General features: G+C 47.8%; 1 protein-coding gene across 3 annotated transcripts in view; it reads left to right on the top strand.

Moving 5' to 3' along the window:
• Positions 1 to 3183: 3183 nt before the first annotated feature.
• Positions 3184 to 16448, top strand: part of LOC118784407 (kinesin light chain 1-like) — a 36401-nt gene continuing 23136 nt past the window's right edge. For all 3 annotated transcript variants that reach the window (XM_036538642.1, XM_036538657.1, XM_036538649.1), the window contains exons 1-4: positions 3184 to 3375; positions 13048 to 13313; positions 13596 to 13826; positions 16162 to 16240. In XM_036538642.1, the coding sequence (XP_036394535.1) occupies positions 13065 to 13313; positions 13596 to 13826; positions 16162 to 16240 (559 nt within the window). In that variant the 5' untranslated portion in view covers positions 3184 to 3375; positions 13048 to 13064. The remainder of the gene's footprint in view (positions 3376 to 13047; positions 13314 to 13595; positions 13827 to 16161; positions 16241 to 16448) is intronic.

Genomic DNA, 16448 nt, shown 5'->3' with positions numbered 1-16448 from the left:
GACTGCTCCAGCGGATTGAATGAATGCCTTTAGAGAAGCATCTGTTTGCTCTCTGAATTGGCTTGAATCGTGATGAGGAGGAGGTGTCTTTTTTTTTTTTGAAACCACGTCCAAGGTTTTAACGTGAGTGTAAGGGTCTGATTCTTCTCGCCATTTTGTCATAATAATTACTGCTGACTCATAGGAAGGTGAAGAGGGAGAGCGAGAGGCTGACTGCTGAGGAACAAAGGCCGCCGGCTCTTGTAAAAAAAACCACGCTAGGACGCGCTACCCCACACCTGCAGTGCATTCTCTCGTAGGGAATGCGCGTCTGATGAAACAGGGGCAGGCAGCGCACAGCGTGCTTTCACAAACGACGGAGCAGGGATCCGCCTGGCTGCCCGGCTCTGCCCCGTCCGCGGGTTTCCCGCGTGAGAGCACGGACACCGCTCCCCTCGTGAGTAATGAACGCCGGCAGGCCACGCAAGCATTGATTGATGGAGTGCTGCGGCCATTTCCCCATTCAGCTGTCCCTCTATCCACATATATCCTCCTAGCAGGCAGACACGGGGCTGTATCTGTGTGTGGAGCTGCAAGCAGGCAGCAGGCGGGCGATCCACCGCCACTGGGCAGTGCGGTAATCCCGAACATGACTAGGTAGACATGCTCTGAAACACTGGGAGTACTGGAGGAAGTAGGAGGTACTGTCCTGAAAGTGGCACGCTCTCTGAATCAGTGCAGTGTTGATTGTCATTGATGCAAGGTTGAGGGGATAGAGTTTATATATGTTCAGTTATGGAAAGTATGTTTCAATTGTTTTTTTTTTTTTTTTTTCCTCACAGTACTTATTAACGTTCATTCGTGGTTTAAGAACATCTTTGCTTTTTCATTCATTGTTTCCTATCAAAGGGATGTGACAACTGCCGTTGTGACTGTACCGCAGTGTTTCGAATTCGCTCAGCTGTGTACAGTAGCTGACGACGTGCGGCAGAAAAAGATCCTTTTATCCGTTCGTCCTCACAGCACCTCTTGAATCTCTTTCACATCAAAGTCTCGCTTTAAAATGCAGACCTGCTGTGCAGGCTGCCCATTTTGCAGTCTGAATTTTGTAATCTGATGCAGCAGTTTCGTCCTGTTCCCATTGGTTGGCGGTTAATTGCCTCTAATTGCAGGGTACTTTTTAAAGACATTTCCGTCTCCGTATTACATTAGGCAGCATTTATCATTCCTCGCTAGCTGGCCTGTGTCTTTCAACAGCCTTAAAGCCCTTCAGATGAAAACCTTCAGAGTAAATCGTCCGTCCTGTAGTTCCAGCTGCCGGTGTCAATGAAATAACGGTTGAATAGGCATTGTTTCATGACTTGCCAAAGAAGCAAAGTTTCAGGAGGGAGGGAAGGAACATATGCTTAATTGACGGATTTGAGATAGGCTCCCGCTAAAAATGTAGCATGACTGCAGTGGAGCGGAGGGCTTGATCAGGCTGGGATGAGTGCATTCATAAATGCACAGCCGTCGGGGGGGGGGGTCTGCGTAGCGTCGACTCGCAGGCCCACAGCTCTGGCCGCGGGATCATTTTCAAAATGGAACAATAGGCAGATTGAGGGGACACCACGACCCTGCAGCCCTGGGCGCCAACTGTCAGCTGTCTGAGGCCTGCTGCCTCTCCTGCCGAGCGTCTGAATCACGGGGTGGGGGGCGGTTTCGGGAGGGGCTCCGGGTTGGCTCCTGGGCTGGGCCGGACACCAGACGCAGCAGCTGGCATCAGCCGCCCCTGCCTGCTAGCTAGTGAAAGAGAGCGAGAGAGAGAGGGTGTTTCTGTAGCTTGCTCGAGAATGTGAACCAGCACGTCCCCTTCGTCCACAGGCTTTCTCTCGTATAACCACGTTGTGGTTCCCTTCGTGCCACTGGGGTTTGGGACAGGTGGCCCAGCTCGGTCGGGTTTGGAGCGCGGCACCGTGGCTTGTCCTCTCGGGAGGGTCACGAGGCCGTTCTCACCCCCACGCATTGCTGCAGATGCGGTACATTGTGTCCTTATTTACATTTACATTTATTCATTTAGCAGACGCTTTTATCCAAGGTGACTTACATAGGTTATTCTCTGCCACCCTGTTACAACCTGAGCCACTGAGTTTCATCCCCCACTAAGACGACCTGTTTTTCCCCCTGTCGATGAAAGTGAATATGGATTTACGCAGCCATCCGCCTGTGGAGGCTTATACTGAAACCTTAAGTGCAAATCAGGTTCACCTTGAAGTAACAAACCTCAAAGGTTTTCCTCCTGCCCACAAGCTGTGTTTGGTACTGTGTGGTCAAACACAGTTAGTGTTTATAGCTGACACCATTCTCCCCCTCTGCTGCAGTTGTGCTCTGTCGTATTGGGGGTCACCTCCAGAAAGACAGTGAAATGTGTAATTGGTGTTCAGCACAGAAGTCAAATAGGGCCATGAACACCTTGCTGGACAGCCGGGCTCAGGTCCTAGACTGTGGACTGCTTTTTGACCTGTGTGGGAGCTACGGAATTTGGTATCAAAAAAGACAGCTATTGAGTCATGACCCTTGGTTGCCTTTTCCAAAAACAGCCATTTCTTTTCATCGTTTGTTTACGGGTAATCAGGCGTGATGGGACTTTAATTGGCAAAGGGTGTCAAAGCATGAAGGTGGCCTCTGCCTGTCCTCTCACGCGCCAGAGCGATGACTTTGGCTCCAAAACGCGTCGGGTGGTAGGGATACTCTCCCTCCTCTCTCTGCCACACAGACAAAGTGGCAATAGGTTTGTGGCGAGAGTTAATTTTCTTTGACAGCAGAGGCTCTGCACGAAGAAGGGTGTGCGCCGTGGGGATTAGCTTAGCTGTTTTTTTTTTGTTTTGTTTTGTTTGCTTTCGTGTGCCCTTTAAGATAATTGAATGAATGGAGGCTTCGGGGTAATTGCAAGTGTAACCGCTGCTTGTGGAGACCTGTCTGGGTGTGCTGGTTGTGTGTTACATACTGTGTGCCGAGCCCCATCTCCCCAGTGCCTTTGTGCAGGCTCTCTCCGTCAGCGCACTCCTCCCCCGCCCCCTCCCCCCCCTCCCCCCTCCTGTTGGGCTGATGCCTGGTGTTTATTCAGCGCTGATCCAGCCTGCTCAGAGCGCGCTGGGAAGGTCAGAGAACCCCTGCCCCCGAACCCGTACCCTTCCACTCCGTCGGCGAGGGCTCTCTCTCAGACCCCTGTCCCTCGTGTATATAACGCCTGCCCCTGCCTCTGCTTGGAACGCCCCTCCCTGATGCAGTTGCCCGGGTAACCGGCTCCATCCCTGTCGGTGGCGGTGTCATTGTCTTGTCAGCCCTTGGAAAGGGAAGTCAGTTGTTTATTTTTCGGGAGCGCCCCGGCCATGAGGATCGGCTGCTGAACCTCAGGTAAACCTCAGTGCTCCTCTCCTCCTCTCGGGTTCGTTCATTCTCGGTGCTGGACCTTGTGTTTTCCTGCTGCCTTGTCGTTCCTCCCCACGCTTTCTGCCGGAGGGGGCTAAAAATAGTGATGACGTGCTTTTATTTCCAAACTGTTCAAAGCCCACAAGGGAATGTTTCATTTGTAGTTTTTTCTATGATGCTTTTAGGGAGAAATGAGAGCTCAGTGTGGCTAATTGTGGAGCATTTTTCACTTAATTCATTCATTCAGTGCCAGTCGCCAACTAATGTGTCAATATCATGTTTCTTTGACGTGATTTGTTGTATATTGTGTAGCTGTCACTGATTCAGCATCGCTGACAGCGTTGCCGACTCTGTCAGTGTCTGACCAGCAGCGTAAGACTAACCCCCCGGTGAAGCGTTTTTGCCTTTGAAGACAGGGTATGTAGACAGCGCAGGGTCTCTCGCTGTGTTTGTGTTCCTTTTACGTATCAGAGGCGGCGTCTGTTTCGTCCCCTGTGATGTTGGACGGAGAGATGAGGTCTTGCAGTGCCTTGGTACCGCACGGGCTCCTTTGTTGTGGTGGAAAGCTCCATATGGAGCAGAGGCTCTGCGTGTTCGCATCTATAAGCGCTTGAGGATTGAATTTAAAATCAATCAATAGGGTCGCGGCGGTGGCGATGGTAGAGTGCCCCTTTCCTCCGTGGCAATGTGGTTGCAGTCAGTAAAACGCTTGGGCATTGTTTACCTTCTCTCTGTTGAAAGTCTGAAACGCAGAAGGGTCACGGTTAGTGCACACTAATGTCCCCGCCATTTTTTTTCATCGATTTAAAAAGGGGCTGCTTTTTTTTTTTTGTTCGTTCAGTTTTGCGTTTTGTTTTTTGTTTATGGCAGGGCTTTTTATGCATTTGGTGCTCTGGGAAATGTGCGCTTTGCTTAGCTTATCTGATTTTTGTTTGTGCTGAGATTTTTTAATTTTTTTATTTTAGCTGCCTCTGTTTAGTTTGGTTTGCCAAGGATTAGGCAGGGTTCCCTTCCAGAAGGTTTGCACCCTTGCAGAAAAACACTTGAAACACAGACCTTTGTCTGATTGAACAAATGCCCCCCCCCCCCGCCGCCGCCGCCGCTGCCGCTATGGTGCTGGTGTGTGACAATATGTTCATTGTAGCGCTGTTTTCTGTAATGAAACTTTCTTTCTCTTGTCATAGACAGTTTTTGTGTCTGTACTACTTCTCATCTGTTCTGATACCATACAGTAGTCTGCAAGTGGCTCTGTATAGGAGCATCCACTAAACAAATAAATGAAAATGGGGACCTGCCGTCTCAGCGCCCATTGGTGTCTTTATCCATGAAAGCCAAGCAGACTGTCAAGATGAGATGAAATGACCTTGTGTGGCAGTCGTGTGTGTGATTGCTTTGGGAAGGGGCAGCAGGTTGCATCTACCCTGTAGCATGGAGCCTGGAGTAGCAGGGGTGGGAGCAGATGGGGTGGCAGCCCTCAGGGACCACAGTGTCACTGGCGGTGACCCAGGAAGTGAGGAGCTGCTGTCTCCACGGCAGTCAGGCCTCACGTGCTGCTTGACAGGGCTGCCGTTGGCTGAATATCAGCTAGAGAGGCTTCTCTTGATGGTTTTTATTGGTGTTGCTTTATATAGATTATTTGATAATCTTATTCCTGTTAATCTCTGTGGGGAAACTTTTTTTGCTCTGCGTTTCCGTTGTTCTGTTTGACTGTGCTGAGGTCTTGTGTTTTAATTGGTAAAAGTATGCTTTAAGCCTTAAGATTCTGTAATTATGGCTTGGATTTAATTTAATCACAACACACTCTGTCACGTGCAGTTACATCAGTTTTAAGCAAAAGCGTGTTAGGAAGTGCTACTTTTTTGGTACTTAACCCTGCTTAGGTAAAATGGGCAAAAAATTGTGCTCAAAATCAGAAAAAATCAACTCTGCTCAAAGCGCAGTGCAGTTGAATCTGGGCACAGTACCTAGTGCTGCTGAGAAAGGACTCCTGGGAAACCAGGTTTCAGGAATCAGAATATTGATGATCCTGCATATGACAAACAAGAGTGTTGATGATAAAGTGAACTGGATTTCCCTCAGCAGCGGGCACAAAGACTCTGCCTGCTAATGAGAAAGACACTGTTGCTAACGGGGCTCAACACAGCTGGAGGGAAAGTGTCAGTTTGAGGCCTGGTGCCATGGTAACAAAGGACATGTGCGGCATCCTGTGTGCTGTTTTAGTCTGGCGCGCAGAGGTACGCGTTCGTTGAAGTCAGACAAGAGAATTACCAGAGCTGCTGGTATCAGAGTGCCCTGTTTATTTCCCTATGTATGTGACCCCCTGGCCTCACTTGCTATGCCCTTTCATGGGCCACTCAGACTGTGAGCAGCCAGGCTTATGCTCACGTTTCTTTAGTCACGTTTCTCTGTATTCCTCTAATGTTTACATTTACATTTTATTCACTTGGCAGACGCTTTTATCCAAAGTGACTTACATAGCTTACCGTTCTTTACAACGTTATCCATTTATACAGCTGGATATTTTTACTGAGGCAACTGTGGGTTAAGTACCTTGCCCAAGGGTACAGCAGCAGTGCCCCAGCGGGGATCGAACCGGCAACCTTTCGGTTGCGAGTCCTGCTCTTTAACCACTGTGCTACACTGCCGCCCCTCGTGTGTTTAGCAGAAATGAGGGAGAGACAGCAGGCTTCAATCACTCTAACCACGCAGTGATTCCTTCTCGATATTTAGGAAATGTATCTCGGACAGTTGCTGCTCAGTGCTTTGTTTAGCATTTAGATTGAATTCCATCCTTTGTCACAAAAATGGCAACGCAGGGCAGTAATAGGACCACGTCCAGCTGTTTATGTAATAATTCTTTTCCTGTGAATTACCATAATCACAAAGACCTCATACAGGTGTAGGATATACTACTCACTGTCAAGTTAATCACCTGCCATAAATGATCAGTAGCAGAATTTCCTATTGTGATTTGGCTGATCGGTCAACATTTTATCTCATCAGATGTCTAATCATGCTACGTTACGTGTGCGTGTGTGTGTGCATGCATGTCTATGCGCACATGTGTGTATGTATGTATGCAAGTGTGTCTTTTTTGTTTGAAAACCGCTCAGAATGGTGCTAGCTTGTTTGCCTTTTGTTTTTTTTTTTTTGAAGAGTGAGTCCCAGTTTAGCTCCTTACCACCCTTCAGCAGGATCTGTGAGAGTGGCCTTTCATCCAATTGCTGGCATACAAAGATGCAGCGTGGCACTAAAGTATTGAAGTGTGATGGTGGCAAATATGTTTGATCTCCCCAGGAGCTTATTCCCACAGCAGCTTTAGCAGGGGGGGCCCGGGGAGCCTTTTGGATGCCACTCAGCTTCAAAGTATGGATAATTACTCGAAAAGGATTAAGGGAGGGAGGAAAAAGATGAAGCTGCTGCAGCGAAATAGCTTCTTTTCGGGTTGCCAGATGATGTCCATTTCATCCTCCATCTCCCTCCTTTGCACAGGCTTCCTCTGCCTGCCTTGCCAAGGAACTGTCGATCGTGAGCACTCTTCCTGTAGCTGCTGTTTGTTTTTCAGGGCCCATTGTACCTCTGTTCAGAAAAACATACTTTTGCTGCTGGATTTCGCCCGAGAGCAAACTGGTTCAGTGTTTGCGTGTGGGATTGGTATTGTTTGGAGAGACGAGCTCAGAAATATCATCGGCTTTTATGTTTTTGCTTTCTCTCAGCTGGGTTCATATAGGTAGTGGAATTTTTTGCCGGATGGAAGGATGCATTGTAACCGCATTTATACTCAGGAGAAGGCAACGTCAGTATCTCTTGCAGTAATTTCTCAGGCGCAACAAGTCACTCGTGTCAGACAGAGTTGTTTACATTTGGCAGTTCCCTTGCGTAGGGCCCTAATTTTCACACAAGTGCAAACTAGCTGCGGTATTGGTCCTAAGATAACTCCCCTTGAAAAATGGGTTATGAATTATATCAAAACGTTTGTGACATTTTTCAATTCTTCAACTGCATTTTTGGAATTAAAGTAATAAATTAAAGTAATAGCATTTTTTGTAAAAAAAAAAAAAAAAAAGAAAGACATGCTTATTCTCAGGATGAACAAGTATTTAAACCCCTGTTGTGGCACCATAAGACTATTATATAGGGATCAAACAGGGTGTGCGTACTTTGCACTATATACAGTAATTTGAATGACCAATAACAGATACACAGTGCAAGATGACTCAGGCTTTTTGTTATTGCTATGCTTGTGTACTTTTAACATACCAACTCTACTAACGCATGATTTGTCAGATGATGTTCTTTTTGAATATGTAACTGTCTTGATTTTCATCACGGCAGTTGTCGCCCTCATTGAAGTATGCTGTCATATGCGACTTTATTACTTTATAAACTTGATTAGTTTATGGTTGGGCTTTAATTCTGTTGCCCTGGAGAGCTTCCACACATTGCTTGGTTCAGGGTCTTGCAAAACCATCAAGGCCTGAACGTCAACAATTGATTTTCGCTGGGATTAAAAAACGAAAGTCACGCTCCACAACGTAAGACCATTTTCTGCCACACCGCCCCTGCTGATGCCATGTGACACTCTGCACGATCACCAAGCTTGGTGAAACCAGGCTTGGTTTCTTTTCTTCTTTTTTTCTTTTTCTTTTTTCAGGTAAAAATCTCTTGGCGCTCACGGACCAATCCCAGGACCCACCTCGAAATAGCTGGTGTTAATTTGATTATGCGGTCGACGCACATTGCAATGCAAAAAACAGTGTCTATCATAAACAAATGCTCACAGGCTAACTTTGGTTGGCGGGCACATACCATGAACGTGTGGCGGTTTATTGAGATAGCAGTCCGCTCACCACGGCTCCTGCGTACAGTAATTCTGCTCATTACAGTTTCATATAGGCGCACTTTTTGTTGAATACTTGTTCCAAGGCAGGGCAGGCTGAGATGTGACCCATCTTTGGAGGGTGTGTAATTTGGTTTCAGAGCACTGTCTGTGATTATCCAGTCTAATGCAGGAAATGGTTTAATCAATGTCCTTACGTCCATTTAGTTGATCTGGCAAAGAGGAGCAACATTAAACCATGACTGTGCTTCCCCATTAGTCTGTAAGAAATGAGGCTGGTTTTATGCCAACGGGCTTCCTCCCTTTCTCTTTGTCAAAGAGAGACACATTTTACTCTTTATTACAGCAGAATGCATTGATCTCCTTCCACGACAACCAATTATTCTTCTCCTATCTGTTTTGTTGTGCCAGGTAGAAAGATGCAAACAGCTTCACTGTCAGGAGACATTTTTATGTAAAAGCCACCTTCACTGTCAGTCTGTTTTCCTCTCCTGGTAAAGCGGGGAAGTGTCAGGCCGGTCGTTCCGGTGAGACACGGTGATTCATTGGGATGACTCACCAGACCAGGTCTGTGTGAATTGCTGGGTGCGTATCAAAGGGTTGGGTTTCTTCGCCTCAGCCCGCGAAGCGCCTCATGAAATGAGTTATTGGGTGACAGAAGGAGGGACGCTCTGTGCATTGGCTTGAGAGAGTGGACGACAGCCGTGACCGTCGTAACGAGCTGTCTTCACGACTCCAGAGCGAGACTCGATGGCTTTACGCTAATGGAAGTGGAGCAAGGATGTACGTACCTCAAACAGTAACACCAGAAATGACCGGTCTAAAAAAAACGCTAAAAAGGAAACTGATTTCGACCCGTATGTGACAGCCTTGGTGTGCAAGAAGCGATAGACTACAGATTATCCTCTAAGGTCTAAAGAATAATTCTGCACTGATTTTTTTTTTCTTTGCTGTGTGAAAATTACCTAAAAATCTGAAAAGTCTGAAAAAACCCAAAAGTATCGTTCCTTAATGCAATTGATGCATGACTTGGATGGTGATCTCTTTCAAGCTGCCACATTCCATGAGACTGGGTCACCTTGACCGCCCGTGAGCTGTCATGGCAATGATTTGGTGCCACTCCCACGTGCCGCATCGGGTGAGGGGATTGGGCCGTAAAACAAAGGTAATCAAAGCTTGCAAGAAATGACACTACAGTCCCACGTTTCCAATCCGGTGTTTAATCGTATCCGAGGTTGTGATACGGGCCCATGTACGTGCACCTCAGAAGGATGGATGTGAGGTCCTCGGTCTTTACCATGAGGCCCTGTGTAGCTCATGCAATTTTAATGCGGCTGCTCTCGCACTTGGGAGTGGAGGGTAATTGTCCCGCCCCGTTGTATCGATCGTGTTTTTTCCGCTATCGATTCGGCGCGTCTCGCTCCGGTTCGCCCTATCGCTGCGTCTGTCTGTCCATGGTGGTCTGAGGCATTGAAGGACCCATTTCCGTTCTTATACACAGTCTGCAAGCGGCCTGATGTGCAGGTGGTGATTTTACGGCCTATGTTCCAGTGCACTTCTAAGGGAAGGCCCATTCTAGCAGCTTGCTGTGTATGCCATATAAGTAAACCCATATCTTAAGTTGTAAGCTATGAATCAGGAGGCGTGAGCGCTCAGTATTGATGTCAGCTGTGTTTCTGCAGCATGTGCAGGACGTGCTGTAATAATGTTGACCTGCGGGGGGCGCTGGGGAGTGGCACGCCGCAGTGCTCAGTGGGCCGCTGTGTTTTGAGGAGCCCGGAAGCAGATGGCCTTCAGACGGAGTCTTCCAGTCAGCTGAGTTCTTGTTCCATTCTGGCTCTTCCATCGGTTCCAGTGGGACCGGGGCAGACAAAACCTTCTGTTTGTTGCGTCGTCTTCTCCTGAGAGCTGTATTGGTTTTAGCAGCATGGATGAAAACTGATGGCTGACATCCCAGTGTAATTTTTGACTTTAGCTTGTGCTGTGTCAATTGGTGAGCTGGTGAGATGCATTAGACCCAACGTCCTCTCTGGCTGAAACGTGTCCCTGTTGGCATGTGTGTGAATTCCAGTCAGCCTTCCTTCACACCAAGTACCCCTCTCCTCCTTGTGTGGTGGGAGGCTGCAGTAGGTCTTTTTTTTTTGCTACCTCCCCACATAAACAGGTCTTGATTTGAGAAGGGGGGGGGGCAGTCTCCCTCTGTTCCCATAGCAGTGGCGCAATAGCGGGCTGGCGCCGGATGGCCTCCATATTGCCCCGCCTGTGCACATGTGCTCAGTTGCGTGCGAAACAATGAAATGTCCGTCACGCGTGCTCCGTGACATCTCCACCCATTCGTTCAAATTGAGCCCCCTCCTGTCCCATCTCCTCTCTCTAAATCAGGGAGACAGGCCTTTTCACCGAAGCAGAGAGCGGCACCAGGCTGTCACCACAGCAGTCACTGTCCCGCTTCCACTTTATTGCCCGTGCAGTTACCACTTACGCAAGTGAGGCTTTTTTTTTTGCACTGGTCGCTGGTTAATTATTAAACGTGTAAGCTGTGATATTATATAACTTTATGCTTTATGTTTCAGTGTGATAAGGAATCCACGCGAACAGCTAGAGAGAATTCCTTTTGGCTTAACCATGAGGAAGCAGTAAGCCTCTCAGCTTGCTTCCCAGAGTGTGTGGTTGCGCAACCACCAGTTTGTTTCAGTGTTTGTCCGGTGCCACTTAATGAGTGTGTTGTCTCTTTTATTCAGTTGACTGTACGTTAGCACAAAAAGCAATTCGGTGTTATAACATGACCCATATGACAATCATAGTACATCAGGTGATGTTTTTCTTCGTTTTCAGCATGTGTTGCTAAATTACACCAGGCATACCATATGCACCTTGTTAATTTTATGTTCTGTTAAAACTGGCCATCTGTGTGGTGTCATCATTGTGGACAGCAGTATTGTGAGTCAGAATGGTGAGCAGAAATGGGTGGCGTCCTGTGAGAGGCAGATGGGAGTGGCGCCGATTGAGCCTTTCCTTGCCCGTCGGTGAAGTTCTTAGCCACCCGGCTGGCGAGGGGGTGTGACGGATTAGCTGTGACGAGGACTCCGAGGCTGAGCCTTCACGAGGTCTCATCCACAGTAGCCCGTAGGAGTGAGTCGGCCCAAATCCTCCTCCGTTCTCAATTCTGGCTTCTCGTGTCAATCTGAGACCCCTTTTATCTTGTCTGTAAGGTGAATGCCAGCCTGCCAGCCATGCAGGGATGGATGGATCCTGGTGCTTTTGAACTGGCAGTCAGGAAGAAGACACCCACCTCTGTTCACATTTGTTTTATCCTCTTTAGATGGGAATGGGAAGTGGAGAATCATCCTTCCACCTATCAGATGAATTTTAGGGTATGGCTTCAGACTCTTATCATGAGGTTGACCGTGCTAAAAGAGATTGCTCCTCTCTCAGTTAAAGCACTTACAGCACTGTTCACCTTTGCGTCAGCCAATGCTGAATTGAAGCGCTGCCTCCCTACCTTTGCCCAATATCGGATAACATTCAAAGCAGTCATGACGAATTTCGATAAGGCCTCCCATGGATCTGTTTTCGCGAACCTTCTTGACATTGCGAGAATTGTGTTCTTATGTTATTATGGGTTTTGCAGAAATAGCTTCATAATAGGCTTTGCTGCGTCATCTTTCCTGTGCAGTTGTGCGGATTGATGTTTGGAGCAACAGAAGCTGTGTGAAGTGGGTGGTGACGCGCTCCTAATCACCAGTTCGCAGTGTGCAATTTTGTGCTTGAACAGGGGGTAAAAAGAGGCAGACGGGAAGATGAGAAGCTGGTGACCGTGCAGCTGACAGCCAAACTGTGTTCTTTTTCTGGTCCCCTCCCATTTGCATATGATTTTTAAAACGTTTTCTGTGTTTTTAATAGGCTACATATTTACTTAAATCATGTGTCATCCTTTGTAATAACGGATTACAGAGGTCACAGTGATACATGATACAGTCTGTCCTGTATTACCCCCTGTTTGAATGCTGTAGAGAGCCCAGGCTGTGTCAGTCTTTGTGTTCTAACACCTCTGCCAGAGTGTGCCTAATTCACACATTCTGATTGGCTCTTCGTCTCTCTTGTGGTCTATTTCTGTCTGTCTGTATCCAGCGAGCAGCAACCTGCCATTGTGAAGTCTGCAGTGAATTTCTCATTTGTCCATTACACAAAGATCGCCATTTGAAAATGTGGGCACGCTATCACTTGCAAGCTGTGCTTTTCAGATGCCAGAAATCGGAAGCGCATCACACAGTTCATAAACCTGAAAGCACACATACACATACAGGCCCACATTACCTTGTCACACAACCAGTTTTCCTGTTGTGTGAATTCAGGGTAAAACATTTGTTGGTTTATTTTGAAATGCTGGTTGTGCCCAGGCCAGTTGCACTCATGTGACAGTCTGGTGTAGGCTTACTGCTGACTGTGTTCATTCCTCTTGCTTTTGTCAGCTTCTGCGAATATGGCCTCTGTGATGGATTTTCTTTCTTCTCCTTATATTTTCTGTTTATAGGCTTTCATCGCCTTGTTTTTATTTTGTCCCACAGCATTTCAAACTGCCAACAAGGATATGCTTGTTTGAACTAAAATTGAACTAAATTTGATATTAGCCCTGCTGTTCAAAGCTTCTGGCGAACTGCTGCAACTGGTAGACTTGCAGAATCCCCAGAAGCCTGCAGGAGCAGCAGTGTCTGAGGCCGAGGTGGCAGCAGACCTCATTCTGCAGTATAATGTGCGATGGCAGAATAGAAACCTAACTCTCACTCTCCCGTTCTGTCTCCTCCTCCCCTTCCCAGGTTCCCCCCAGCAGAAGATGTCCACCATGGTTTACCCAAGGGAAGAGAAGCTGGAGAAGCTGTCGCAGGAGGAGATCATCTCCAACACCAAGCTGGTGATCCAGGGCCTGGAGGCCCTGAAGAACGAGCACAACTCCATCCTTCACAGCCTGCTGGAGACCATCAAGTGCCTGAAGAAGGATGAGGAGGCCAACCTTGTACACGAGAAGTCCAACCTGCTGCGCAAGTCAGTGGAGATGATCGAGCTGGGCCTGGGGGAGGCACAGGTGGGTCACAAGACAGCCCTGCTTCCCGAACCGATCTGCCATTTAATATTACTTTGCCCTCCACTCTTCACATCTGGGCTAATGAACCAGCAAGGTTTGTCATCCAGATTTTTCCGCCGCCATTGATTTCAAGCTAGACCGGGTTCTTTAATTGTGTTGGAAAAGTTTGCTGTAATTATTAAAGCAAGTGAACTCTCCAGGAGCGGGAAGGTGAGGCGTTACTCCCTAGAGTGGGCGAGTGATTGTGACGGTGGCGCGTGTCGCGTGTCCCGTGTCCCGCAGGTGATGATGGCCCTGTCCAACCACCTGAACGCGGTGGAGTCGGAGAAGCAGAAGCTGCGGGCGCAGGTGCGCCGGCTGTGCCAGGAGAACCAGTGGCTGCGGGACGAGCTGGCCAACACGCAGCAGAAGCTGCAGAAGAGCGAGCAGAGCGTGGCCCAGCTGGAGGAGGAGAAGAAGCACCTGGAGTTCATGAACCAGCTCAAGAAGTACGACGAGGACGTCTCGCCCACGGTAAGAGCTCCGCGGAAACTGCTGCGCGGAGCGGGGGGACCCGGGCCCGGCACCAGGCTGAAGCATGGGCAGGCAATATAATCTAACCTGAAGATCCACGTGTACAAAAGGCCAGTACGTGGAAAGGTTATGCGTGAAAGTCGTGTTGGACACGGTTGTGCGTTTAGCAAATGAGAATGTCAGTGTATATGTCAACGTGAAGTACACAATGTAAACCCTCATTTTAGGCTCTGATCACAGGTGGGGAAGCCCCATCGGTCAGGACCAGACAGTATCAGGCTTAATAGGCGAGAGATATGATCTTTCTGTATTGATAATGAGGTCAATCGATCTGCTTATGCACAAGATCACAGGGACAAAGGAGGACTGCTTTTGACAAATGGAATAGTCTTTCCTCTTTCCCAGCAAAGTCTCCAAGCCTCATGTCGAAGAAGAGTCATCGTTTCATTTCCTTTTCCCTTTGTTTCAAATTGCCCCAGAGCCCACATGGCCCACCTTAACTGACTATGCTCAAGTTATTTTTAAACTCTAGATTCATAAAAAGGTCCTTCTGTTCCCATTTGTCCGCCTCTTGTGATTGAATTGGGTGGGAAAGGTTAATGGATTAGTTTGTCCCGCAGTCTGCTTCCAGACGTCAGCAGCCAGCATTAAAAAAGACATTTAACGAGTGGTTAATAACACAGAAAAGGCAGGAATTCACAGTCAATTAACGAGGACATTGGCGTTTTTAAATGTAGGCATATGCAGCATCTCACCAAAGAAGTGAGGTCAAAATTAGCTTTAGGATGGTGGGGAGAAAAAAAAAAGTCCATTTGAAAGGATGGCAAATGTCAGTTAAAGACAGCGGGGGTGCAACAGAATTGATGAAGCGGTCTCGTCTTCTCTGGAGCAGAGATCCCTCGGCGTTTTTCCAGTAATGCGGGGAAATGGCATGCGAATACCTCATCGATTGTGCGCTCGCTGCACAGCCTCCCGCTAAACTCCCTGTATCTGCAGTCCTGCACAGTCTGCCACCCCCCCCAACCCCTACCCCTCCACCTGCATCTCTGAGAGCCTGCTAACCTCAGCGGGAATCCCTTAAACCAAATCCTCAAGGGCCTCTATCCCGTCTCAGCTCACAAAAAAATTTCCATTTTAAGGTCTTTATTGAGCTCGGCGCAGAGGAAACGCGGGCTGTTTGGCACAGGGGGCACTTGAAGGTTATGGATGTTACAGTCGTGTAACACCATGTACACCTCATCCATATAGTGTTACATACCCTCCCTTATTTCAGTGCTGAAATGTGCGACCCGTCTGGAAAAGGTCTTACGTCTTTCACGTTGCAGAGCACTGGTACGGGTGAGGTTCGAAATTTATTCTAGGTTCAGTAGCTTTCAGTTGAGAAATGCTGTTGATCGGTTCAATTTGACCGAAAAGCATCATTCACCTTAAAGCACTCATGCGAAAATAGGCCTCTCAATTGCATCAAGCCAGGTTAGTGATGATGGTAAGGGTTTCAAACTAAAATGGAGAGCATTTATATGGGAGCACAAAATATTTATACAAAAACAGATAACGCAAAAATATGCCAGTGCGATGGTTTGTTACCATGGTGCCGAGAAACAGCTGGTGAGGGCTCCGGTTGCAGGCCCCTGTCAGTTCTTCTGTCCTTCAGCCAAGGCATAGGCTATAAAAAAAGACAGGTCACCTGTGAGGATTCTCTGTCTCCAAGCAGAGCAGGTGTCTCCATTTTCTGAGTGCTTCTGGGCTGTCACTTACAATATAACTGCTGGTGGAGTGGAGCTCACGCTTGTCTGTCTTTATACCCAGGTGAACCTATTTGCGAGTGAAGCTTTTCTGTTGTCTGTTCATCATCTTCCAGGTGTCCTTATCCTGGGTGATTTGCAAAACCTGAGACAAATTATTCGTGGCAGTGAATTTTGACTGAAATGAAGAATGCCACGCTTTTATTCTTAATATGAATGAATATAGAATATTAGAATGTTAGGATCACAAGCCGTATAAAATGGTCCGTTTTAAAAACTAGCCAAGAAACAGGAAGGACCAGAAGGGAAATACGGGTTATTGCAGAAAAAAAACATATTGGTTAGAAAGAAATGAGAGGAAAATGCACTGAATGTATTAATAAGGCCTAAATCTCAGAAACTTAAATGTAATGAAGGCGTAAATGTCAGAAACAGTGGGCAACAGTGGAAATGCAGAGGTGCGTCTCCAGGAAATGCAGACAGAGTTGACACGCTGAGCGTTATGTAAGCCCTGGCCCCCATAGGAGCACTGTGGCTTTCGAGGGACCGCTGCGACTCGTCATGCAGCGTTAACGTCTGTGCCATTGCAGGAGGAGAAGGATGGGGAGCCACCCAAGGATTCGCTGGATGACCTTTTCCCCAATGAGGAAGAGGAGCACGGCCAAGGAAGTAAGCAGCCACTGGCCCTCTCCACTCGCCTGCCCAGCTCAACCTCTCAGTCACCATCACTGTCCTGATGCCATACTAGAGATTTGGCAGTCACACGTTGACTGCTGAATAATGTTTCTGAGACGAGTCTGGAAGCTGTAATAACCCTTGTGAATAAGAGTTATCGAGTTGTGTGTTGTGTGAGACCTGGTCGCTTGACCTGGTTGCT

This window comes from Megalops cyprinoides, chromosome 1 (genome assembly GCF_013368585.1).
Source record: "Megalops cyprinoides isolate fMegCyp1 chromosome 1, fMegCyp1.pri, whole genome shotgun sequence".
Classification (NCBI taxonomy): Eukaryota; Metazoa; Chordata; class Actinopteri; order Elopiformes; family Megalopidae; genus Megalops; species Megalops cyprinoides.
The sequence above is the reverse complement of the archived record's forward strand: the minus strand, read 5'-3'. Positions and strand labels throughout refer to the sequence as shown.